Source organism: Apus apus, chromosome 17 (assembly GCF_020740795.1).
Source record: "Apus apus isolate bApuApu2 chromosome 17, bApuApu2.pri.cur, whole genome shotgun sequence".
Classification (NCBI taxonomy): domain Eukaryota; kingdom Metazoa; phylum Chordata; class Aves; order Apodiformes; family Apodidae; genus Apus; species Apus apus.
The window spans coordinates 6,213,994-6,239,782 of NC_067298.1; the positions used below are offsets into that span (position 1 = coordinate 6,213,994).

The 25,789-nt window shown below is 49.0% G+C and overlaps 1 protein-coding gene across 5 annotated transcripts in view; it reads right to left on the reverse strand.

Annotated features, from left to right (window-relative positions):
• Positions 1-1,903: 1,903 nt before the first annotated feature.
• Positions 1,904-25,789, reverse strand: part of TMEM104 (transmembrane protein 104) — a 44,435-nt gene continuing 20,549 nt past the window's right edge. For all 5 annotated transcript variants that reach the window (XM_051634924.1, XM_051634925.1, XM_051634923.1 and 2 more), the window contains 2 exons: positions 17,346-17,439; positions 1,904-5,515 (listed from right to left, as the gene is read on the reverse strand). In XM_051634924.1, the coding sequence (XP_051490884.1) occupies positions 4,755-5,515; positions 17,346-17,439 (855 nt within the window). In that variant the 3' untranslated portion in view covers positions 1,904-4,754. The remainder of the gene's footprint in view (positions 5,516-17,345; positions 17,440-25,789) is intronic.

The window sequence follows — 25,789 nt, forward strand, 5'->3', positions numbered from 1 at the left end:
TGACTCAGCAGAGGCCAAATGGATTTGCTTCATGTTTTATTGAAGGACTTTGCTGTGCAGGGGGCTGAGGGCAGCAAGGGATGGGGGGATGTGGGTGCTATGGGGAGGTGGCCTCCAGGGATGGGGTTCAGCACTCAGTGTAAGGGGTGCCCCACACCCAAGTCCCCTGCCACTGTGCTGGCCTTTGCATAATCATGATCTTTATATGCTGCTTGATCTAGAAGAGCATAATTTTTATATTCCTGGAGCTGGATGGGACACAAGGAGCACAGAGCAGGTGGGAGCTGCATGACCCCCCCCTCACCCTCCATGGACCAAGCAAGGCCTGAGCTGCTCCTGCAGCATCACTTCACCCTGGGGTGCACCAGGGACAAACCTGCAGGGAAACAGCAGCCTGGAAACACCCCCTGACTGGGCTTTCTGAAGCCAGGCTTGGGTAGTTCAGTACTTAACAGCCACTGAGGGATATTATTTCTTTTTTGGTGAAATTGTCTAATCAATCACTTTTTAATTCAGCTGGCTCTGGCACCCGTGTCGCCCTGGGACACTGTGGGCTGCTGTTTATGTGTGAAGAGAAATTCAGCCAGCTCAGCTGCTGGACACCTCCCCCTCCAAGGCAGGGCCCCCCTCATCCCCTGCCTCTGCCTGCTCCAGCACTTACTGTTGTCCCTGTCCCCATTGCTGGGCACAGTGGGACCCATCCTGCTGAGGAACAGGGGAACAAGGCAGGCACGAGGAAGAGGTTTGCAGTGGTAAGGAGGTGCTGGTACTGCTCTGGGGAAGAGGGTGGCCCCAGTGAGGGTGGGGGCAGCTGGTTAAATCACAAATGGTACCACCAGCAAAGATAGGGGGCCAGTAAAGTGTTGGGGAGAGCAGGGTGCCTGTGATCTGAAGCTGGAGGGAGCAGCAGGCATGACCACCTCCTGGTTCCTGCTTCCTGCCAGGGTAAATCTGCCACATTAAACCTTCCCCGGGGTTCCATCCACCCCCTCAACACCAGCTGGGATGCAACACCCCTCTTCCTGGCTACATAGCCATGGATCACCCCCCACAGGCTGGGGAGAGCCCTGGGGCCACAGCACCTCAGGGGAGTGACAGGAGCCAGCTGGGGGCTGCTGGAAGAAGCCCCTCACCCCAACATGAAGCCCCCTGGGCATCACTTCAGCAGCCCCCATGGCCCGGGGCCCTTCCCCAGGCTGCCAACAGCTCCTGGGGTCAGGGCCTGGCTGCCCAAACCCGTGCAGGGGAAAGGGAAGCACTAGAAGAGCCCACAAGCACCTTCCCATGAACTTCCCTGCAGCTAAACCCCCTCCAAGTGACACACAGCTCCGTGGTGATGCTCAACCCTTGTCCAAACCTCCCTCTCAGGCTCAAGTTGTTTTTCTTTTTCTTTCCCTGGCCATTGCTCTTGGAAGTGCTACAAAAGACCAGATCCAACCCCGATGCCAGTTTGATCCCAGATTTATGGTCCAAGCCCTGAAATCCTCTGCTGCTTGTGCGTCCCTTCGAGTGAATCACAGCAGAAAGTGTTTATTTCCATCATAAAGATCTGCTCTAATATTTTCACGTAAATCAAGCTGCGCTTTATGGTGATAATAAATTTGTTGGCAGAAACTGCCTTTGCAGCCCGAGGCGGTGGAGCAATTCAATTTGTTTGGATTTAAGTGCAAGGAGCTGTAATGGAGAGGGGGGGAAAGTACAGATGTTTTAATTGAGTTTGCAGCTACCACCCAGAGTTGCAGGAGGCTAATAGACAAGAGGTGAGGGTCTCCATTAGCCTCTCCACTTGCCGTTTCTCCTTGGCCTGCAGCCCCATCAGTCAATGCCATTCCCTCTGGGAATAGCTGCTCGGTGCTGCAAGATGAGGAAGGGGATGGAAAAAGAAGGCAGGCTAAACCAGATGTATAATGTGCATTTTATTGGTTTGAATCCCATTTTTTGAAAACTAATTACAGTCAGGACAAGCATCACGTGAGGAGCTGTCATAATGAATTGTCAGTGTTGATAATGGCCAAATAAAAATAGACTCACTCGTGACAGGTGAGAGGAGGGAGCTGCCCCCACTGTACCAAGCTGGGGGTCACCCAGTGTCCCCCCAGCCCACCCCAGGCAGTGCTGGCTCTGCTGAGCCGACCCCTCCCCACACCCTCCAGTAATGTTTAAGGCATTGATATGTCATGTTTTATATGAAAAATGTTCTCTCTGCCGTAGAGCTTCTTTCTGTTAATCACCCCAACCCCTTGGATAGATTTGTTTTGCTGCTGTGCAAGGACAGTGGGTGTCTGGGAAGTTGTGGTTATTTATTTAAGAAAGCACTGGTGCTCCACTGGTGCTCCCTGAGGACCAAAGTCCTTCTCAGCAAGGCAGCACAGATGGGGCTGGGACATGAGCTCTCATTGTCCCAGTGCATCCAAAGCCTGGATCCAAGCAGATCTTAGAGCTAAGGTCCCCTCCAAGTCACTGTCACACACCATGCTGAGGAGAAGAGGTGTCCAGGGAAGAGAAGGCACATTTTGAAACACAAGAGATGCAGGAGAAGGTGTGCCAGGCTGGGCTCCCTCCCTCCTACCACCCCAGGCAAACTGCCCAGTGTGAAACAGGGGCAGGAAGGGAGAGAGATCCAGGACAGCCCTAAGTGGGGAAGGAAGGATGAGAGGATATGAAATAATAGAGAACAGCTCCTATATCTGGCTGGCAACAAAATGTGAAGGCAAGAGGCTGAAATGGGCACTTGAAGGGATGGAGGCTGAGCCAAGAGCCCAGGCAGCATGGTGGGAAAGGTCTCAGCCCCCTCCATAAACCCACACCTGTGCACTTGTGTAGAGGAGCAGCCCCCAAAGCCTCTCCAGCTTTCCAAAGGCTCACTTCATCAGCATTAATTCCTCCCTCCTGCTCTGTGTAGTTCCCAGCTGCCTCACAGGTGGCTCCCAGCTCAACTGCCCCCTTGAATTCGCCCTGTAACCTACACCACTACTGTCCCTTTTCCTAAATGAGACACCAGCACCAGCTACCTGTAAAATAACTTGATTTGGCACTGAAGATGCCACATCAGCTTCCCTTGGGATGTTTAAACTCACTAGTGAGGGCTGCCAATGCCTCTTTGTCTCATCTCCTGCTTGATCCTAAACAGTTCCCCCCAGATCCTCTCCAAGCAGCTTGGCAAGGACACAGTGGCAGTGCTCAGGCTCGAGAGGTGCAGGATTTTGCTATAAAAGCCATGAAGTGTTTTTATACAGCTCCAGGTACTTGCATATTCCCCCAGGAGGAGCACTTCAGGTCATATGGAAACCAGAAAGTCCTACTTGAAAACAGAGCTTGATTAGAAAGAGCTGCAGTTCAAAGCTTGCTTTAGTGAGCGGCGACACTTCATACTGCAGCAAGAGCAGAGGGCAGGAGGATCTAATGTAAGTGATATGCACCTGGCTTTGAACTTGCTTTAATGAGGGGAGTGGTTCAAATACTCCAGGTGAAAACTTTTAAAGTTTTGTGAGGAAAACCCACACCTGATCTCTGCCTGAGGGTCCCAGAGCACAGGACCCAGAGCCGTTTGACACTACATGGTGTGACAGCAACCATCAGCAGCCTCAGAGACCTGCCAGCAGCCCAAGGTAACAGCCCAATTCTCAGACAAGCTGAACAGGACCAGCTCAAAGCCCACCTTAACCCTGCACAGAAAGAGAAGAGGGGGGATTCAGGGCCAGTTCCAGCAGGGTTTCAGTGTTGGCTCCCCCAGGCAGGCAGGGCTGAGCCCAGCACTGCTGCTGCCTCCTGGCACCAGCTCATTCCCTTGAGTTAACACCCACCTTGTTTTAAGACTAATTACCCAGCTCAGGAGGCTGGAAACACATCAGTGTGCACAGCCCGGGCTCCTGCAAAACCTCCCACGTGTCAGGACTGGGTAATTCCCACCTCCCCAGCCCACAGGAATCCCGATGGCTGGAGTCAGGGTCTGGTGGGCAAGGCTGAGACTGGGAGAAGGGCTCTGGGGGCAGGAGCTGAGGGAAGCCAGGCTGCAGTTTCCTCCCCGGGGTGAAGAGCTGTATCCCTGCACATGTAGGGACGTTGCTGTGTCCACCTGGGGCTGCCACAGCACAGGAGAACAGGATGAGAAGTGTGAACATAAACTCCTGGCCTGGAGAAATCCCACTCTAAGGAAAAGATCCCAGATCCCAGGCAATCCATGGGACACAAACAGGTTAATGACTCTAGGAAAAAAAAGAAAATGTAACAGAACACAACGTAAACTTTGCCTGAATTAGGGCTATTCCCACCCTAACTCCTTCCTTCAGCTGGTACAGGAGGTTGGTGGGGAGGTGTCTCAGCAGACAGAAGAGACTCAATTCCCCCAAACTCCTGTCAGATTCTGCACAGCACATTCCTGCCTTTGGAAGAATGGACATTTAGCCACTTTGTGTAGCCAGTCCTGTGTGATGGGACCTGCAGCACATGGAGAACCACACAGGGACAGAGTGATTCTCCAGCAGAGCTGGAGGCAGAAATGGCTGGACATTGGCTCCTGGGGCAGGCTGCCAAGGGCTCAGCCCCACGGCTCTGTAGGAGTGGGTGTGGGAACAGGACTGTAACAAGGCTGAGTCCACTCCATCCACACCCAAATGCAGTGAAGAAAGTCTGTGTCCAGGTCTAACCTGTGCCACCAAGCCTGGAAACTTCCCTTCATTCTACCTTTCCCTCACTTGGCAGTCCCAGAGCGAGAGCTGAAATGCTGAAGTCCCTGGAGCCCAGGAGAGAGCACATCAGAGTTTCGACTCGCTCAGGACAATGTTTGCAGTCACAAACACAAAGCAAGAAAAGCCCCATATGAGCACAAACACAATCCAGAACGTGTGCCGGAAAGGGGAGAGGTGCTTGTTAACCATCCTGCTGCCAAAGACCAGCTGAGTGTCCTTCCGGCTGCAGTAGGCCAGGAACGCGGGAATGAGGTACTGGATCCCATTCCCAGCATAGGCTCCTGTGATCCCCACCAAGGACTCCAGATCGTGGGTGCAGAAAGCCACCAGCACTGGGGGAACCAGCGTGATGGCCGGAAAGACAATCCTATCCACCACCCATGGGTAGGTCCCCCCTTCTCTGTGGAAAAGGGTCTTCCAGTTGTTGCGCAGGGTCACAGCGATGATGGGGAAGTTGGTGCTGATGGTGAAGACGGGGAAGAGGCCCAGGAAGTAGCGGATGAAGGCAACGTTGATGATCTCACAGTTGGTGAAGTTGAGCGTGTACATGTCCATGAGGGTGTCGTTGCGGAAGCAGTAAATGGCAGTGAAGGACAGGAGGCTGTAGAAAGCCAGGATCAGGATGTAATCGAGCAGCACGAGCTTGTTGACATGCTTCTTCTTGGAGATGGGTGTGATGAGGGATGGCAGGGAGTGCTGGCACATGAAGGAGTAGACGCACACCCCAAAGAGGTTGCGAATGCCCGACAGCTGGGCCATGGACGGGTGACCTTCAGCTTGGCCTCTGCTGATGCGGATGAGGGCCAGAATAATCATGAGGATGAAAGCTGGAGAGAGAGAAGGTTTCAGGTCAAGCCCAGGTCTGCGCTGCCCACGACTCTCCTCCCATCGGCACCAGCAGCCTTGGCACCAGCTCCACAGGAGCATCTCCTGATCTCTGGAGAAGATGGTACATCAAAGGCAAGGTGCACCGGAATGAATCACAACTTGCTTTCAGAGCTAGATAAGGGAATTGGCTCAGGACTGCAGGCATCTCCCTCCACTCTCCTTCCCACAGGGACTCACCTTCCCACCTCCAATAACAAACGGCTGCTCTGGGACCTTTGGAAGAGTAACATGGCTGTCTGAGCCCACTGTCCCAGAGGACTCAGCCCACGGATGCTTCTACCATGCACCTTGGCTAAATAGCCCTTTAGAAAAGGCTCAGAGATGTTTAAGCTTTGACTTCTAAAAGAAGACAAGATTAAACCTGGCTGCAGTCAAGCCCAGCAATATCCCTACACATTTGCAACTGGACTCATGTTTCCAAGACCTCACTCGAGTACCCAGGCAGATGCACGGGAGCAGCAGCTACTACTGAGCTCTCCTGTCCCTGAGATCTGTCAAGCACGATGGAGCAGGAACTAGCCAGCCATTTCCTGGGCAGGAGGAACAGGCTGTCTGGAGCTAATCCCAGGGCGGAGAAGCCAGTCTGGAAAGGACTAAAGCAGCACTGTAAGGCTGCTATTAAAATTCATCACTTCCAGGCACAAAGTCTGCTCGTCTACCCTTCACTTATGTCAAGGAAAAGCCTAACAACATTTTACAAAGCTTATCACAAAAAGCGACACGCTATGGACAAAATGAATTGAGGAGATTGGGCTAATGCCCTTATTTACTCTGCTGGTGGAAATGTGAGCCAGAAGCAGTTACTGCTAGACTGTTATTCCTAGCATGGCACATAAAACCAGCAGAAAACTAATTCTGGTGTCACAGAAATCACATCAGCCTGGGAAAGATGATTGTCAGCTGCTGGAGCTAACAAGGAGCAGGGGGGGAAAAAAATCCTGCCTGGCAGGGCAGCAAGCAGGAAGATTTACAGTCTGGTGCTGGCAATGGATGGAGCACTGTGGCTCACACAGAGCTGTCTCCTGCACTGGGCTGAGGCATCAGAGAAGAGCCATGAATTACCAGGTAATGAGAAAACTAACAAAATGCTGAGACTACCACTATGGACAACTCTGAATGTCATAAATATAAATAGAGTGGAATTAAACCGGCAGTGACAGCCCTGCAGCCAAGCCCACAGGAGGGCACCGGTGCTGTGAGCTGGTGGGGTGACAAGGACATGGGCTTGCTCTGTGCCCAGTACTGCTCTGCCTGACACAGGCAGCTGGAGGTGGGAAAACTTGCCAGGGACAGGACTAGAAGCGATAGTTACAGACCAGTTAGTGACCACTGCCTCTTCTGTCCCCATTGAGACCAGATTAACCTTAACTGAACATCACCTCCTGTGCAGTGCCAGCACGCTCTGAAACCCCATTTCTCCTCTCACATAAAACCTCCTTGTCTTCCTGCAGCAACCACCAGCTTTGTGCTGAGCCCTTACCAAGCCACACACCACATTCCATCCCCTGCTGCCCTAGGAAACCTCTTGCTTCCAACTGTTCCCTGGTGACAAGGCAAGTCGGTGAGTGCTGGACTGGGGAGATGACAGCACCTTCATGGCACCAGGAGGACCTGGCCACTTTGGGTGTGCTGGGTTCTGCCCGATTCCCCTGGAGCAGTCACAGAGGGGTAGGGAAAGCAAGAGCTCATTGCTCTGGGGGTGTGCAATTCCCCTTGCCTTCACTCAAGCCAGCAAGCCAGGCACTGTGAACACAGGTACAGTTGTTGTGCCTCCCCCATTGCTCCCAGGAGGAGAGATGCTTGTCAGCATCATCTGCTGGAGCAAGACTGCCTGGGAGCTGCATTCCAGGTGTTGGGACTTTTGGCTGCACTCCCAGGGGCTGTGCTGGCTACAAGAGGAGAAGCAGAGCCAACAAGACAGAACAGGTTGGGCAGCTCTGGGAAGTCACTGAGGCTGTTCCTTTCCCCCTCACTTGGGAGAGGTGGTGGACCCTTGGCAGCCCAGTCTGGAGCAGTTCCTGGATCCAGACCTGAAGCAGTTTGGCACCTGTTCCCCTGCTCACTTGCCTGCTCTGCTCAGAGTGAGGAGTGAGCTATTTCCATCCCCCAACTCGCTCTGGCTATTGGCTCAAAACCCCACTTTCTGCCCCAACACTAGCAGGACCAGTTCAGGGGAAACCCCAGGCTTGAAGCCTGTTCTCAGAGCATCTCTCCAGTTAGAGACCCACAGACTCTCCTCTGCCCCAGCACAGTGTTTTTCTGGCAGGAAGGAATAGGATCTCCTGAAGGATCAGGTTTCCAGTGGCTTCCTTAAATGATGGGGAAAAGTCTATTGTTTAAGAAGCTAGAACTCACAACACCTTCATTTTTTCTTAAATACTTCTTTCAGAAATTAAACTTATTAAAAGATGAAGTTATAAAGTTATAAGGAGTGATAATCCACTACTAAGATCTAAACTGACACTGTTTCCAACAAGGCAAGCTGTGCTCCTCCTGCCCTAGTCCTGGTGCTCTGCAGATGCATGATCCTTGAGAGAGGTGGTGCTGGGTAAATTGGAAGCCTCCTCTGCTCAATTCCAGCCCCAGAGGAGACAAGAGCATCCCTGCCCCAAGGGTTGTTTTCTCTCACTCCCTGTGGCTGAAGAAACTCTGTCTCCTGGAACTGGAGAGCTAGAACATTTCCATGCCAGATTTATCTGCCTGTCCCCCAGAGGAGGCAAGCCCAAAAATGAAACTCCAAAACCTAGTTATGCTGGATGTTAAATCAAGATGAAAAGAAGATGACAGACTCTGACTGACAGGCTTTGAGCAGGCAAGAGGCAGCTCAGGATCCCGCAGACACACACAGAGCTTCTGCTCACATCCTCCTCTACCTGGGACACCAGGCTGAAGGCAGTCACACCACACTTCTTCAAGTCACCTACAGTTTCCATGTGAGCTGTCCAACAATGTTTCTTCACCAGAAGGATCCTGATGAAGTCAGATACGAGTCCATAAAAAACCAAAGCCTCAATCTACTACTGTATCTGCAGGACAGAGGATATAAGCAACGTGCTGCAGGGGTGAAAGACCCTCAGGTGCCATGACCAAGGGCACCCAGAGCCACAATGTGAGGTGGACAGTGATGGGTTGTTAGTAGGTTACATGAAAACTTTGTTTTAAACCTTGTTCTATACAAGTGTTTAAAAAGCAATCGAGGGTTTTTGCTTGTCCTGATTTTCAACAGTGCCAGACTCACCCCAAGCACACACAGAGGCTCTGAACTCAGCAAGGCTCAGAGGACACTTCTACTCATCTCATGTCTCCTCTATAGTTTTGAGCACCCTTTTTGCTGAAGGATGGAAGTGAAGCTGTGGGGAAAAATGAGGGGTTTGCCACAAATGAAGAGTTGTGATGAATCTCATCACCACTGCTCAGCTGCCTCCCCTGCAGACCCCTCCTCTCACCCTTTGAGGAGCAAACATTAGCTCTTCTCACAGACCTTGCAGACAGCTACTACTGCCTGTCCTGCTCAACTCAGGAGACATTGATTCAGAGACAGGGCAGCTCTGCTGAGGTTCTTGCAGGTGGAAGAGGAATGAATATGGATGAGCACACATCCAAATAAGAGCACTTCAGGAAAATATAGGAGCCTGGGGATATTAGAATACACATTTTTGTGAGCTTTGATAGAAGCATAACAGAGTTGCAGAGAAGCACTGAAGATAATGTAGCCATTCTAAGTTTAAGGATTGTTTTGCAGAGTCAGAGCAAACACCTTTGTAAATGAAAAATGCTGTTTTGTACATGAGCTTCATCTCTCTGCAGAAAGACTGTTGCAGGAAAAAAGAAGCCTAAAGCTAAAATATGGGGTTTTTTTCCTCCCCACCATGGTAGGTATCTGAAAGGAGAACTCATACTCAGGATGATTTTCTGGCTTAACCCTCCCTTGCATCCCTGGCAAGACACTACACTTTGGAGATGTTTCAACTGGTGCCCTACATCTGGAAAATAATGGACAGATCCTGAACTGACCCATGCTGGGAAACATGGAGAGGAGAGATATGCTGTCAGGTAATTCAGAAAGAGGTGGCTTGGCAAGGAGGAAGCAAACTCAGAAGTGAGGTTCTGCAGAGCTGTGAGGATGGATGGCCTCTGTGATCCCAGGAAGGAGGGCCAGAGATGGATGCTGCCTCCTAGGTTCAACAGTGAACTTCAACCTTCAAAGCACTGGTCCCAGTTAAAACAATTGTTTTACTGGCTCTAGAAAGCACAGGGGCAGCCAGCCAGAACCCAGGGATGAGTAAAAGAGTTACTGGGGGAAAAAAACGAAAACAGAACAAAAGTTACAGGACAACCACCTGTATGTAAAGAGTCAGAGGAAGAACAACCCTGCACCACAGCTCAAGTCACATCTCCAGTTCTGTCCCTACTCTCAGTCCTCCTTCCAGGAGGAAAGCCTGGTGAGAACATCACCATACCTGGACCCATCACCTTCCAGGGACCCAGAGGCAGTGACATGCAGGCACAGCCCCCATGCCAGCAGAGCCCCCCACGCCTGGCTGCCCCCAGCCCTGCCGCGCGTTGCGCTGGCGGCACAGCAGGACCATCCATCACCGCCGGCTGACAGAGCTTCCCTGTCCAAGCAGAGAATCAATATGCCAAGAAATAATGATAATGAATCACCCCTTCACAGCACACGCCGCTTGCTCCCCTTTTCATACATTAGGTGGCATGAGGGACTCCAAGAGGAAGATGTTTCCATGAGCTTCCTGAGCCCATTCGCTCTAGGAGGAGGAAGATCTCTCCCCATCTGAACCTTGATCCTGATCCCCCATCAAACCAAAACACAGCAGACTGCTCCTAACAGAGGAATGGATCTCATTTAGTTTAACATCAGGCAGCTCCTTCAGGAAAGAGGGCATAAAAAGAAGAGCATCTGCTCTGTACACACTGGACAGCACAGCCTCATGTCAGGACGGTCTGACCTGTATCCCTACCCAACCTCGTGTTGTCTACTTCACTTCTCATGTCTTTCCAGGATGCTGGTGGCCCCAGTTGGAGCCAGCTGCCTTCTACCAGTGCTTTGGGCAAGCTTAAGAACCCACTGCAACTCTGGAACTGCCAGGTGTTAGGCACTTGGAGTATTAAAGCACAGGTCACCATGCTGGCAGAACAAGTATCTGAAATTAAGACATTGATTCTTAAATTTAAAACTCAGTTACCCAGTTTTTCCCACAGAAGCTATATCCTGTCACTGTTCATGACCTCCAGCTCTCCATAAACTCCAGAACAGCAATGGATAAATTTCTCTAACCTTCCAAGGAGGTTCCTGCATGAAATGGCAGTAAAAAGGTAACATAAAAACCAGGTTTGCTCCATCAGATGTAGATGGAGTAGTTAAGGATCAGATTTGGCAATGACAGAGCCTAAAACACCTTCTCTAGGAAGATGAAACATTTATGAGTGCACAGACTGTGGGGAAGTAAGATGGACAGGTTCAGAGAGGACAGCAATTCTCTGGAGAGAGAGACTGGAAAGAAAAAGTAGGGAAATTACTTCCCAGAAGAAAGGTATGAGCAAAAGTTGTGGGACATCATTGTGGCTCTTTTCTCCAATGCAGAGCAGGGACTTGCAGGGACAGTGTTACCCTCCCTGCCCCAAAGCCTAAGGCAGGGTCTACACGGCAGGGGACGGTTGCTCATATACAGGGGAAGCAGAGCCACATGTTGGGCAAGTGAAGATCACAGAACTGTGATGCACTTACCAGGAAGGCAAGAAAAAGCCTCTCAGGGACCTCCACTCCCCCACCACCTCACCCACCCTGCCAGGTTTGGCTCAGCTCCTGCTGCAGCCATCTCAGACACTGCTGCTGTCCTGGCCTCAGGCCAGACACAGCCCTTTTCCTTCACAAAGTGAAACTTCATCAAAAAGTACCACCAGGACCTTTTGGGCTGTCAAAAAGGTTTCAGCAGGGCTGCAAAGGCATCGTTTCCCTGCTTGTCTTCATCCTGTGGTGCAGGGTTTGTTACAGAATAACCAAGATTTACAAGAAGCTTCCCCTGCTGTGGTAACAACTGCTGTGGAAGGGGCAGAGCTGCCCCTCTCAGCCCACATCAGCTGGGCTCCATGGACATCTGCACACTGGTAACAGTTCACAGGGAGAAAAACAGCTCTGCACTCTGGCGTTTATCACGGATGCTTTATCTCAACATATGGGAAGGAAAGAGCAGCCAGCGAGGCTTGTTTGCTTCTGGTGGAAAATTACCCGTGTAGTTTATTGTCCTCTCTCCTCCGGTCACCTTTGGCAGAAGCACCATAAAGCCTCTGCACTCAGGACTTGTCTCTGAGCTCTGCTGTTGACTTGGTCTATTAGCTTTAACAGTCACTTCTCTCTCAATGTGAGAATTTACTCTTGTGTGAGAAGGGCAGTTGCACGCCACACACCCATTCTGAAAGCCTGTGTGGACCATCTTGCAGGGCTGAATGTGTCCTTACATTTTCAGTTCCCTTTCTCCAGCTCTTAGACTCATCAGTTTGTCTCCTGCTGCCTGGTGAAAGTGCTCTTTTCAGGAACGTCAGCTCCTCAGGCAGGAGTGTGGTCCCGTCTAGCACTGCATGTCCCTCTCCATCTGCATCTGAAGCTGACAAGGCTCTTTCACTCACAAAGGCACTGCCTCACCCCACTGACCCCCACAAATAGCACTGAAATGAGCTCCTCAGCCAACAGCTCTGGAAGCAGGCATGACAGAAGCACAGCCTTTTAACTAACTCTTCATAAATATATTCACTTCTCTTAGTGAATTATTCACCCCAGGCCCTGGCAGCAGCTTTCTCTGCTCCAGAAGAGATGCAAGAACATGAAGCAACTTGGGTTGAAGAAGCTTGTCAGAATGAACATGCAACAGTGTCCTGATTTACAGTACAATGCCCTCTTCCTTGCCACTCCTGCATGCTCTGCTCTGCAAAAGGTCAGGGGCAGAGATCAGCCTGGTCCCTCCTTAAGCCCTTTGCTGAAAGCTCCATTTCTGACGCAGAAAAGAGGCCACTTTGAGGACTGTGGACACTGGCAGACTAATCTCTCTGCTGGAGACTGAGAATTATAGCTGATGCTGATATAGGAGGGGGTGACAATTATCTGAAGTCCTGTGTTTCCAGTCTCTGCAGCTGAAAGGATGTAGCAGAGTGCCTCTGAGCTTCTGCACTCCATCACCTCCAGCTTGGCTGGTGAAGCCTGCTCAGGATGGCAGTGACAGGTTCCAGCAGCTGAAACCTGCTCACAAAGTGAGATGGCCTGAGACCAGTTCTCTGAGGACAAGTATTTGGGAGTCCTGTAAAGAGCAGGATTGGGGTAGCAGAGAGCAGAACTATCAGAGAAATTAGTAGATATGCAAAGTCAGCCTCACCAGCATGCTTTGGAGAGCCCTTCCCTAGTTTCTCCCCAGGAAGGTTTCTACTGAGTACCCTGGAAAGGGATGGGAAAGAGAATAAAAGAGCTCAACACAGACTTCCTGGCTTGTCCTGTCCTTTTACCCTCCACTTTACTGGTGAAGAGAAAGAGCTAGGGGAGAGGTTTCACTTCTGGGTATATAACAATAGCTTGGGCAGGGCTGGGAATGCTGTGCCTCAAGGGCTGCATTTACTTGAATAAATGTGGTCTGACCTGACTGTGCCACAGGGAGAGAGAACTGAGCCTGCAGCAACCAAAAGTTTATTCCTCTATAAAACGCCTCTTTATTAAAATACAATACTTTCTAATAACTACAATACAGCATCAAGAGCAGCACATAGAGCAAATGTCCCACATGGGAGCTGTCTGGGAATATCTGCCAGAGACTATTCAATACCAGCAGTGATAATCATGCTACCAGTGTCTTTACAGCCAAAGGTCCTCACTTATAGAGCTGAGCATCTCAGGCTGTAACAGGCTGCAATTAATCGGGTTAGCTGCTTAATACACAATAGTCCCATGTTTGCTGCTGAGCCCCACCAAGCCCTGTCCTTTTGTTATCTTTCTTAATCCATATCCTTTTCTATGACGCTGCTATACAGTTATTATCCAATATTATCCAACAATAAAGAGGTAGGGCTGTGTCCCAGCGAGCTGTGTCCTCTCTGCTTTGAGAAGTGCATTAGACCTGCCTGGCTCAGTCCCTTTTGCTGTGCTGTGCCCTCCAGGAGCTCACCCCCTTTTGCTGTGCTGTGCCCTCCAGCAGCTCACCCCCAACACCACCCACCTGATCAGGATTGGAAAAGGAGGGGAAAAAAAACCAAAAACAAAACCAAAACAGAGCTAGGTAGTCAAGTATCTTTAGGGAGTAATCCATTGCCACCACAGATATAAACCCTTTAGGAAAAAAGAGCCTGGACTCCAAACAGCAGAACTGAAAATCCAACAGCCCTAATTTATTGATGGCTTAGTTTTGTTTAGTCTGCTACAGAAGTTGCACTGTTCCAAGCACCTTGCAAGACACCTGGAAACAGGCCCCAAAACTGGTAAAGGACTTGGGCTAATAACAGCTCCACCCTTGCAAGGCTGAGGTACTTTCCTGGTCACCCACCCTGAGCTCTGCCTCTGTTCTTAGCAGCATTGCTCAGGAGCTGGGAAAGCACATGAGGTTTGAGCCCTAACTCGAATCAAGGCTCCACCTTAAGCACCACGACCAGGATTTAGAACAAGTGATTTTTCCCACCTAGTCCTTTCTCCAGGGAAGCATAGACAACAGGCTCCCCGTAGCACCCATAAGGTCCCTGTGCTCAGTCTCCCAAGGCAGTTTGGACAAAGCAGGCTGAGGAGCTTCTACAGTTGGGAAAGAGCTGAGAGCTTGTGCAGGCAAACCCTGGCACAGCCACCAGCTCCAGGAGCACAGGGATCTCTAGGCACAGATCAGGCCAGCAGTTCAAGCTCCAACTACTGCACTGAACTGAACCACTGGCACTCACCCACACGAGGTGGCAAATCAGATTTGCAGCCAAGGATGTAAGCAGTTACTCTTCCAAAGACTGCCAACATGTTGATGGCTCTGGAAGCCCTCTCCCTGTCACCAGCCCCACTCCACCTGGAGATACAGATCCACCCCCCCGTGCTCCCATCCATCCTGACAGGGAAAGGCCTGGCTGTGCCAGCCCTGTTTCCAGATGAGTTCCCCATGTTCAGCAGGCCCAGAAAACAAGAGCCCATCTGTCCAGGCCCTCTGGCAGCACCAGCTTGGCTTGCAAGCTCCTTCTTCAACTTTTACAGATTTCAGAGGTGCCTGTCCTGGCTAGTCCTTTACTCTGAGAGGAAAAATACAGCCAGATGAAGGGCTGATCCCTACTGCACCTCCACATTCTTTGAACTGTCCCATTTTTAATTTCCAGTACAGGTCCTACTGTTTCAGACTGCATTTCTCAGGGACAGAATGAGTATTTTCTTGCCCATGAGGTGTGAAAAGAGACTGCTGTAGGCCTTGTGAGCTGATGTGGTGCTTGAGATGAGCGTGAGGCTCTGGAAGGAGTCTAGTGACATTTGATTATCACTTAGATCAGGACAAAGAGGGAAAGCAACTTTCAAAGGCAAGGCTGACACTGTTAGAAACACCAGCAGAAATGACCTTCACACACAGCTACCTCTCCCTGCTGCCAAGAACCATCCTCTCAGCCACTGTCATCTGAATTGCCAGTACACCTGGGGCAGTGCAGCTTTACATCAGCCACTGCAGCTCCCAAATTTAGGAACTTTTCATCAGGCTGGGGAAAAAGGTGTATGGTGGGTCCTGCAGGAAGCACATTGCAACGCCTCTATTGGCCTCCCAGCTCAGAGAGGGTTGATTGCTACAAATCATGATGCAAAGCACAGGTCGGCTGCCCATCCACACCAGTGGACACAGGTGAGCTGAATAAGCCACTGCCTGTGTAGGAAGTTTTAACCCAGCGTGACAACCAGGAAGGCTGGCAGCTCCAGTGCTCAGCTCTGCTGCTCCAAGTGCTTTGCAGAAGAGGAACCACCTTCAGCACCACATGGATAAATACAACTAAAAGAAGACAAAGAAAAGACACAGATGATAGCAGGACAGAGTCCACATCTGCCCATTGGCATTCAGGCAGGGAAAGTTCAGGAGACCACAAAACACCAGCCAAGATCTTTAGGATCTAAGCTCTCTAAGCACCAACAAAACCCCAAACCGTGTTTAACTCCCAGCCCTGCTTTTGGAAGAGGGGACAGTGGTGATGTGAGGACACAGGAGAAGCCAGCTTGATAAATCTGGGCAGCACAGGATCCATCCTTATTCCGGAAACTGCAGCAGGAGCTTTTCTCTGTTCCCTGCATCACATGGCTGTTTGATAAATCATCTTTCCTAATAAATCTATCCCTCATTCTACACATACGGAATCCGTTGCTCTAAGTAGCCACAGAGGTGCTGTTAGGGTCATTAAATATCATTATGTGGGGCAGCTGTTCCCCCATGTGCTGACAGAGGAATCAATCAGGCTAAAGCATGAATTTCTCCTTCCCTTCTCCCAGCACTGCCTTTGTCCCTCTTCATCAGGTGATGAAAAAGTGAAGCAATTCTGCCTTTATGCCAAGGTTTAGCAAACCTCATACTGGAAGGAGCGGGATAAAGGGAAACCAGTGGCAGATCAGGCAGGTGTCAGGTTGTCACAGAGGCAGGATGAGGTCTGACTGATGTCTTTATCAGGAGAGAGGAGGCAGTGTGACTGGAAACAGGCCAATGAGCTGAGAGGAGATTACTCTTTAAAAAAAAAAAACAAACCACAAAAAGCTTCAATAACCTCTTTCTGAGAAGAACACGGGGGCTTTCAAACTTTTCATGTGCTCAGACAACAAAAAGGAAAAACCAGACATTCAGGATTTTCCCACCATCTGAGGTCAGGATTTGTTAACTCAAGGTGTTCAACATCCGAGACTCGAGGGCTTAAAATCCAACCTCGTTTTCCTGGGTGAGGACTGCTTAACCCCACCTCATGTGTTCTGTAGAACAGAGGATCTCCATTCCTCTGCAGTGACTGCCAGCCACTTCCAAACAGGATCACAGACCTCTGAACTCAGAGAAAAGGGACATGGCTGACGTCAGGTCAAGCTTGTGTGCATGTGGTGGGAAACAGAGAATCAGCTTTTCTTTCTACCTATCACTGACTTGGAACAGAAACAGAGCTAATTCTGTGCTTGAACAGTCTGGACTCATGAACCAGAGACTGTTAACCTACGGAGATGCTGCTGGTGCTCTCACACCCTCTCTCTTAGCCCTGAGTATCAGTTCCTCTGTCTAGGTTACACAAAACAAGACAAACCTCAACATAAGCCTCCACAACACAACCCCCCTCTCAGCCTTTAAGGGCATGTGTACATACAAACCGATGTGAGGCAGCTGCATCTTTGGGTAACAAAGGCACTGCAAAAAAACCAAAAAGTAGCAATGTCTTATTTCCCTTCAGGGAGTTACCTGTCTTCCCAAAAGTTCTTGGCAGTAAGATTTTGGAGAGAACTCATGAGAACAGGACTTCCCAAGGGCAACACACTTGGGTCTGGTGGTTTCCAATGCAGCACATCCTGCTTCATCTACCAGCTCATGTCTGATTTGAGAACAATTTGTTTTAATCACAAATTTCATCCTAGAACAAAAATCCTCTTCCTCAAAGATTTACCAGGCCTGGACAATCCTCCTCAACGAAGCTGTTCTCACAAGCACTTGCTTCCAAACAGGAACATCTTGCCAAAAAGATGCACTGGCAGCGTGACTCAAGTTCCATCTATGGCAAAAAGGTGGCCAAGGCTCTGCCAAGACTCACCTATCCATCTCATGAGGGACGTCATGATTTGAAGATACTTGGTCTTCTGCACATTGAAGAAGGTGAAAGGACCCAGGAGGAGAGTGAATGCAGCCTGGAAGGACAACAAAACCACACATTAGGTTAAGAACCAGAAATTCTGCTAGTAAGACAAATTTATCAGTGAAGCAAAGCTCATCTGGGAAGTTCACCTCCAGGTATGACTGTCTGTCATGGAGCTTGCTTTGTTGCTTAATTTTACAGCTAAGTTGGCTGGGACACAGGGGGTCAAGCAAGCTGCTTGGTATCAGAGAACATGCCTCGGGCAGGAGCAGAGCCCAGGATCCTCTTGGCTCTCAGCTGCTTGCTATCACTGCTACAGCCTGCCTTCACTGACATGTTTCAGTAAAAGCTCAAAAGCTCTCAGTGCAGCCTTATGGAACATTAAATATTAAACTGTGGCCTCTTTTGTCTAGGTCCATGCTCAGTTTAGGTCTAGATAGCAATAGCTGTGACCAGCCTCCTCACATTTACATGGATGGGGTAGCTTCGGGGTGCCCCAGGCTGAACTGTAATAGAGGAGGCAGGTCTGCCCACAACATTTCCCCCCCCCCCCCATGCTTTAACTTGCTTGTTTGACAGTGGGAAGCTTACAGTGTAACAGGTAAGATGCTGACTTGGAAGCTGAGTTTGTGCAAAGTGAGGGGGAAAAAGTCAAAATCAAAGAGATACTCATAAAAGTGAAGTTTGTTCAGGGTGGAAATTCAAGACCCGTGAGGAGTCAGTGCCCTCTCAGATGTGTAACTGAGAGGCACTGAGCAGCACTCAGGCCCCTACCTGGCTTTACTGCAGGAAGACAACAGACCTTGACAAAGGTCTGAACGTGAACTGGGAGAAGCTACTTGTGACTGGGAGACCTAATGGGTGTTACAGGAGAGAGCCCTGCCCATGATCCACAGGTTGGCACAGGCTGGTGATACACAGACAGGTCCAAAAGCTGCAAGCAAGCAGGATCTGGAAAGCCACAGCACACCATGGCACAGATTTGTTAAGCATCCCAAAGGGATTTTTAAAGACAAATACTCCACATTAATATTTACACGTTGCTCTTTTCAATTACTTCTTCAAGTAGCTCTGAAAAAAGGTGTCACCAGAAGGGAAGAACTGGGACTTTAAAAGGGCAGGCTGTGGAGCCTCAAGGTCCCTGTCGACCCCAACAGTCAGTGACAGAACAGAATCCAAGCTATTTTAAGATGAGTACAACCCTAAGAAATGTTTCCTGAGACACTTTCAGAATATCTGCAAGGCAAATTGGAAGCACCTTGCATCACAAATATTCTCAGAAGACCAAAGCAAACCCAGAAGAGGACCAGAGGAGAGAACCCTTGATTTCACACGTTGCTCAGTCAAGACATATTCTGACCTGAGGCCATGATTTACACCAAGTCTTGTTTAAAAAAAGTGACAGAAAGCATGCACAGAATTCAGATTTGTGAAGCAACTGAGGATCCTTGGAGGATATCACACCAGATACAAGAGCACAGGCATAACTGGCAGGACTAATAGTTAAGACACCTTCAGTTTTAACACAGAAGCAAACCAGCCAGTAACAAGTCTTTCTAAAAATCTTCCTCTTTGTTCCTTTTTAAGCTGAACTCCACTTTCTTTTCACCCTGTCCTGCCCTCTACAGACTGTCACTCCATTTCAGGAGCCCCTCAAAGGGCTAAAAAAACCTCAGACTAAAGGGAGATGTATATCAGGGACCCAGAGTGAACAAAGTAGACATCAAGTCTCTTCCTGGAAATCATTCCCAGGTTTGTGGCTAATATCTTAGAGAACTGCAGAATGCCAGGTTGGAAGGGATCTCAAGGATCATCTGGTGCAACCCTTCTAGGTAATGCTAGAGTTTATATGAGATGGCTCAGCACCCGGTGGGGGAATCTACCACTTCCCTTGGGAGACTTGAGCTTGCAGCCTCCCCTCCCAACACACACTACTCAGAACAGCCTCCCTTCAAAGCACGTCACCAGCTCCTGCAGCAGAAAGAGCCAAAACAAAGCGAGACGGACGAAGGATGGTGATCATTAAGGAACAGGTGTCCTCTGCAAATGAGAATGCAGCAGAACCAATTGACAAAACAGCAGCTCAAACCATGGCAAGGATTGACACAAGATGGCTGAGCACCAAAGCAGCTGGGTCTAAAACTTGGATTTGTCTTAAAGGAAGAGCTGTGTGAAGGTGGATTTGGGGCTCAGTTGATGAAAAGCATCAAAAACATCATGAGGTGCTGGAAGAACGTGGGTCTCCCATGTGCTCCACAACAATTGCTAATGAAGCAGAAGGAATTCTGGATGTCACACTCTGTTTTCTGCACTTATTCTCCAGTGCTCAAGGCATCTTAAGACCATTGGGTGGCTCTCTCAACTCTCCCCTTCCTCTCTGGGCTTCACTGCTCAGTTCATGGGGAAGACACAAAAGTTGCTGTGCCTGAATGGTCGGATTCCCTCCCATCCCATAAAATGATCAATGTCTTTTGCTCTTAACAAGATCCTGGAGCTGGTCCAATGGAACCAAGTGAGGGATGAATCCAAGTGCAAGAGTAATGCATTATCTTTTCCACTTGATGCCCATTAGTGATCCCAAATGGATTTCCACAGATCAATACAAACGATGACGAGGCCTGCAAGGAGAGGAGGCTGCCTGGCTTTGCAGGGATTTGTGACAACCACTTTTAGGAGGGGAAGCCACAAGCACACACTGGCCTGCTTGAGGGGAAAGGCATGGCAGGACATTAAACAGCCGGATTAACATCACTTCCAAGTGAAATTGTGTACAGCTCCAGAGATTCAGCACCTGTCAGGAAAGTGGGGTCAGTGTCTCACCAATAACCAGGACACAACAGGTCAGTCCCTGGATTAGAGCTGATCTAATCATCAACCTTCTGCAGAGTCCCAAGGCCAGGAAAACTATTTTAAAACACATCCCCCAAAAGGATGAGACTGTGATGCTTAGAAGGAGGATGTCTACTTCCTCAGCCTCACTCTGCCAGACACCTAAATGCTCTTCCAACCCATTAAGTTAATTAGCTTCATAACTTCTCCCTAAGGAAAAAGTAAGCCCAAATAAGTACCTCAGACATATACCCAAACTTTCCACCTGATGTTTTCCAAGCTCAAGTCTCCCCCAGAGGGTTATCATTTACAAAGTACTTAATTTACACACGTAATTTAAACAATCCAAAACCTACACAGAAAACTGCACCAGTCAACCCTGCCAGAAATCAAATATGCAGAGCTCTGGCACATCAAAAAGTTCTTCACTTCACCTCTTGAGCTGGCTAAGATATTTTCTAGGAGCTTATCATTCTCCTCCCAAGCTTCAGCAAATTAACCCAAGGCAGAATGAGCACAGTCTACTTTGATTAAAGATTTTTCTACTAGTGAAGTGGTTTCCAATTAGAAACAAGCAGGTGTACATGGCTGATTCATTTTGAAACTTAAGCAAGGCAAGAGAACTCTCCCTTCAGCTAAAAAGGAGGATCAGATCCATCAAATGCTGTTTATATTCATGGGATGGCAGAGAGAAAAACTTCCCTGTGTTGTTGCACAGACTGGCCCTCTCCAAGCTCCTCCATCAAAGAGGAAAGGCCAGAGGAGTTGCCAGCCTTGCTGCAGAGGGTATATGAACACACACTCAGCAACTAAACACAACAGACCCACAATTTGTTATTTTTCCTTCCTTTCTCATGCTGAAAACCAGCATGAAGATCCAGCACATTAATGATGGAAAAAACAGTGTTTTTCTTGCTTTTACTGACATTTCCAGACAGAATAATTAGAAACCAGCAAGTGTAGAGGAAAGAACAGGAGCTTGTCACACTCTATTGTGCAGGCCAGCAGGAGCCACGGGCAGCACACCAGCTTGCTCAGCCCCTGGGATGGTCTTCAAGTCCATTCCTCCCACCAAGCCAAGCCACAACAGTACAGCCACCAAGGTCTGGGAGCTTCTCTTAGCCAGCTACTCAACTGACACCACTTAACCTCTGCACTCGTAAGCTCTTAGTATATCAAAGTGAAAAGTAGGCTGGTCAACTCGAGGCTTCTTGCCACAGGGGAAACCAGCTGGGGCTTACCCTTGCCCAGAATATATTTTTATGTATGTTTAGACATTTCTAAAAGTATATTTTATTAAAGCTCTTATGTTAAAACTTGGTTACATAACCTTGATTATTGGTTTATCTTAAAAAAGCAAAAGTAAGATCAACCACTAATAGGACATCTGGCTGGTTTTATCAGATTAGTTTCAGCAAAAAAGACCACCAAGAGAGCTCTCAACCACTCAGTGATGGCCAGCTAATGCCAAGAGTCTTCCAGCCCCTACAATCATGCTTTAAGTCCATCAAAGAGCTGTATTGACTAAGCAGGTTCTTTATTGCCATGAAGGGTCTATGCATCACTGAACCAGTACCCTTCAATAGCTTTCATCTGCTTCCCAGCATGTGGCTTTTACAGGAAAGGCCAATACGGCCCAGGAAGCACCATTAGCATCCCAAACATTGCTGATTTATGTATTAGATGCAGCAGTTACAGCATTATGGCTACTGCCTGCATACATTTGCAGGAGGACCATCTGAAAACCAGCTTTGTTGGTAACTGTCATCAGAACTTGCTTGTTTTCGTGCTCAACAAACTCATCTGCAAGAATTGCATCTGACTTTGGTGCTTGTTGAGTGGTGAATAAACCATAGCTACTGTTTCTTGTTCATTCAAAGCCTGGAAACTTTCACACAGGTTGAGCAGGGGAGGGTACTTAACCTGAACAAAGTGAGACCATGAAGATTAACCTTGTTAAATGCAGCAACTACTCCAGAAGCAAAGAGTTTGAGAGTTTTGGAACAAAAGCACTTGTGTGGCTCAGGCCTGTCTTATCAATGCCAAGTCACTAGGTTGCTGATATCAGGGCAAGGATCCCTCAGTTTTCATATGGAGATGGTAAAGAGATGGTGTAGTGCTCTCTCCTTAAATATCTCCCTTTGGGCTGAGGCCCCAACCACCCTTCCCCTTCCTTTTTTCTTCTCCTCCTCCTCCCAGTCTTTCTCACCCATATTCAGAAGCCAAAACTCACCCCAAACCAAATCCTTCCTTGGAGACTTTTCCTTCCCCTTAACAGAAGAAGTGCCAGCACCTTAACAACATGAACTTTATTTCAGCACAGTACCAACTCCAGCTCTGCAGATATGGAGGTTTAGATTTCACAACTGGGGGAGAGGTACTATTGCTCAACACAAGGCATTACAGCAAAAAACTCTAACGGGGAGTGAGGTGACATTTGAAAGAAAGTGACTGGTCTAACAAAATGGATCCCTCTCCTTGTTAGACTTTGACACCTTGGCTGGAAAGCTGAGAGGTTTGTACAGGACTGTGGGTACAGAGCATTCCCACAAGATATGGACAGGAAGACACAAGCTCTACTGAATGAGCATCTCCCAGAGGAAGCTTTGTTTGACTCAGACACAAGGGAAGTCTCTTTGTGCACGGCAGGAAAGAGCAGAGATTTCATACACACTGTCAGGAGTGGCAATTCTGACACCCATTCTGCTTCTGCAAGACATCCCTGAGCTCAGAGCTCATTCATAACCCAGATGAGCACTAGAAGGGACAGACAAAACCATATAATAAAACCAGACTGCACAAGTACAGTGATCAAGATGTGAGGAGATCCAGGAACTGGCTCCTCTGTTCACACCTCAGGAACTCTCCTCTAGACTGTGTCTAAAGAGACCTCTAGGAGAAAAAAACAAAAACCAAATAAAAATTATTTACTAACACTGACACAGATCAGAGGTTTTATGTCTGGCTGGAAGCTTGAACCAGACCTATTGTCTTCAGCAGAGTAGCTTCTTATGAGCTGATGTTCCTTTTCACATCCTCAGGGCATGTTTAGGGTTGATTTTGGAGAGAAATATTAAATGTAAGGTGCTTTCCCCACTCCCGCTTAGGAGTCCTAGATTAAGAAAGCAGAGTTTTCTAACATTTCAGAGCTACCTGCAGCTCCACCAACACCAGCCTGCAGCTCCTCTGCACCACTTCAAATTGTGGCAACTGCTACGCTACCCAGCAGTGGGCTCCAGCCACTCATGCCAGGGCTTTGGTGCTTTTCAGACAAAACATGCCAAGGGAAAACAGTCTTGAGGGCAACATGCCTCTCTGCCATCTCTCCTCCCCTTCACTAGGGTGACAAGGCCACGTTTCTCTCCTGCATGAGCTCATATCTCAAGCTAGAGAGCCAGATGGCACATCAGTGAGGGCGGCGATCCAAGGTTTCGGAGGTAAAGCTTTACCCCTTGCAGTGGACAGTACAAATATAAATACATGAAAAGAGTCTGATTGTTCAGGAAGGAGCTTTTTAGAGAGCTAGAAAAAAAAGCTGAAGATCCACAGCCTTTCAAGGCTAGAGGCAGGGCTGCAGCTTGGGCCTTGCTGATAGGCAGCAAGTTTATCAGCAGACAAGTGATTATGAAGCTCTTGAAGTTGGTTGAAAAAGAGATAAACCAGCAACAGAGTAAGAATTGCTCAAAGAAGTAGAGAGGCAAAAGGGATTTTAACCTCTAGATCCCCTGTAGAGTCAGGAAGTCACAACGGAGGGAGGATGCAACTGCCAGACATGCCACAAGGAATATTTATAGATAAAGAAACAAGGGCAGTTACGCTTGGAGTACAGCAGGCATCTGCTGCCACAGCAGCTCTGGTAATGAACACGCCGCTCCCGGGACACCTGGCAGAGGTTTAGACTCATAACTCACAGGAAGCACATTGCTGGCACCCACCTTTCTCCCCAGTGTCTTAAGGCAGGGAGGAGGTATCCCCCAAGAACTATCAGCTCAGCTGCTGCCAAGCTCATTTTCGCCAGCAAAGCGAGTGACATTGCACCCACCAGCACCCACGGTACCCATCGGGCTGGATGCTGCTGCTCCTGTGCCACACTGTTCCCAGCACTTCTTCCAAAGGAAGACCTTCTGCAAGAGATGGAATGAAGGACCTGCAACCCCAAAGCTACTTAGTTTAGTAAATCCAAGAGTGATCCAGGGATTTTCAAAGGTTCTAGTCCAGCACCAGCTGATGGCAGCTTGTTTTTGACTGTCCATCCTGCAAACAAGTGTACTTGTCCCAGCTGATGTCACTGCAAGCTGTGATCTTCCTGGGCATCCAACACACCAAGGACCTGCCTTTATGTGCAGCTCTGGGAGGTCAAGGCAGAAGCAGCACATGGATGGCCAGGCAGTATTGGAGGGTGCTGCTCTCCCCTTCCCACCCTGACTTGGGGCCACCGTCTGTTTCTGGAGCTGGCTCATCTCTGAGTACCAGGAACTTTCCACTTTGGAAAGAACACCTTGGAAAAACAGTTCTTTCTCCTCTTAAAGTGAAGAAAACCAGACACAAGGTGTTCTCAGAAAGTCATTCAGTGCAAGGATTGCAGTCCCTGGCATCCCTAGGGTGTGCAGGACCAGAGCCAGTGGCAAGCTTGCACTCTCTGGGGTAAACACACTTCCATTATCATTTTTTCACAATAAAAAAAAGATGGAGACCAGCAATAACCCCGAGGTGACTGGCATCTAATTTTTCATCATTGCAGTATTTATGGCACAGCCATTTGCACCATCTTGTAATCACTTTCCTGCCTCCTTGACCTCTGGCTCCCCCTTATTCTGCATCTCCTAATTGCATCTGAACAAGCAGGAGGGAAGCAGCAGAGTGAATAGATGCAGTAGAAGCTGAACGGTTGGTTTGTGATACTTGGAAGGACAGCAGAGGAGTTGCAGAGCCAGGTCTGGCTGAACCCCTCTCACACCAGTTTGCTTTGACCTCCCAGGGGCTGTGAACCAGGAGTTTTCCTCCTTCCTGACACGGGGTAACCTTGAGGAGTCTTCCCACGCCTCCCCAATTTATTAGCACGGTATGAGAGATTAATGAGCTCCTTCCAACAAAGTGTGAAGGCATAATCATTAAACACAGACACTGCCCAAAACTCTCGTGTATCTGTAGCCTCTCCTGGCAAGGAACTGGCAACTACAATAGATTTATGCTGACAACAAAAGCCCCTGGGTTAGAGCACAAGGGGAGGGAGACCTGGACCAGTGTGACGTGGGTGCACAGGGGACCCTGAAAACATGTCAAGCCACAAACTGCCCAAGTTAGGATGTTCAGCAAGAATGACTGTCCCTGAAGGTCACTAGCCCCTTTGCCACAACACAAGCAGTGCCTCCATCAGGTCACTAGTTTTCCCCTCTAACTTTTCCCCTACTAAATTTCTCAGCTGAGTTTCACCGGATTCTTCAGCTGCCTGGGGGATCTAATTTCATCCTGCTCACTGTGTCAGGCAGGAGTCACCAGCAGGGAAAGGAAACATCTCACACTTTGTCACTACTTTGCAGCAGCACAAAAGGCAAGAGATAAAGCCCTCTTGC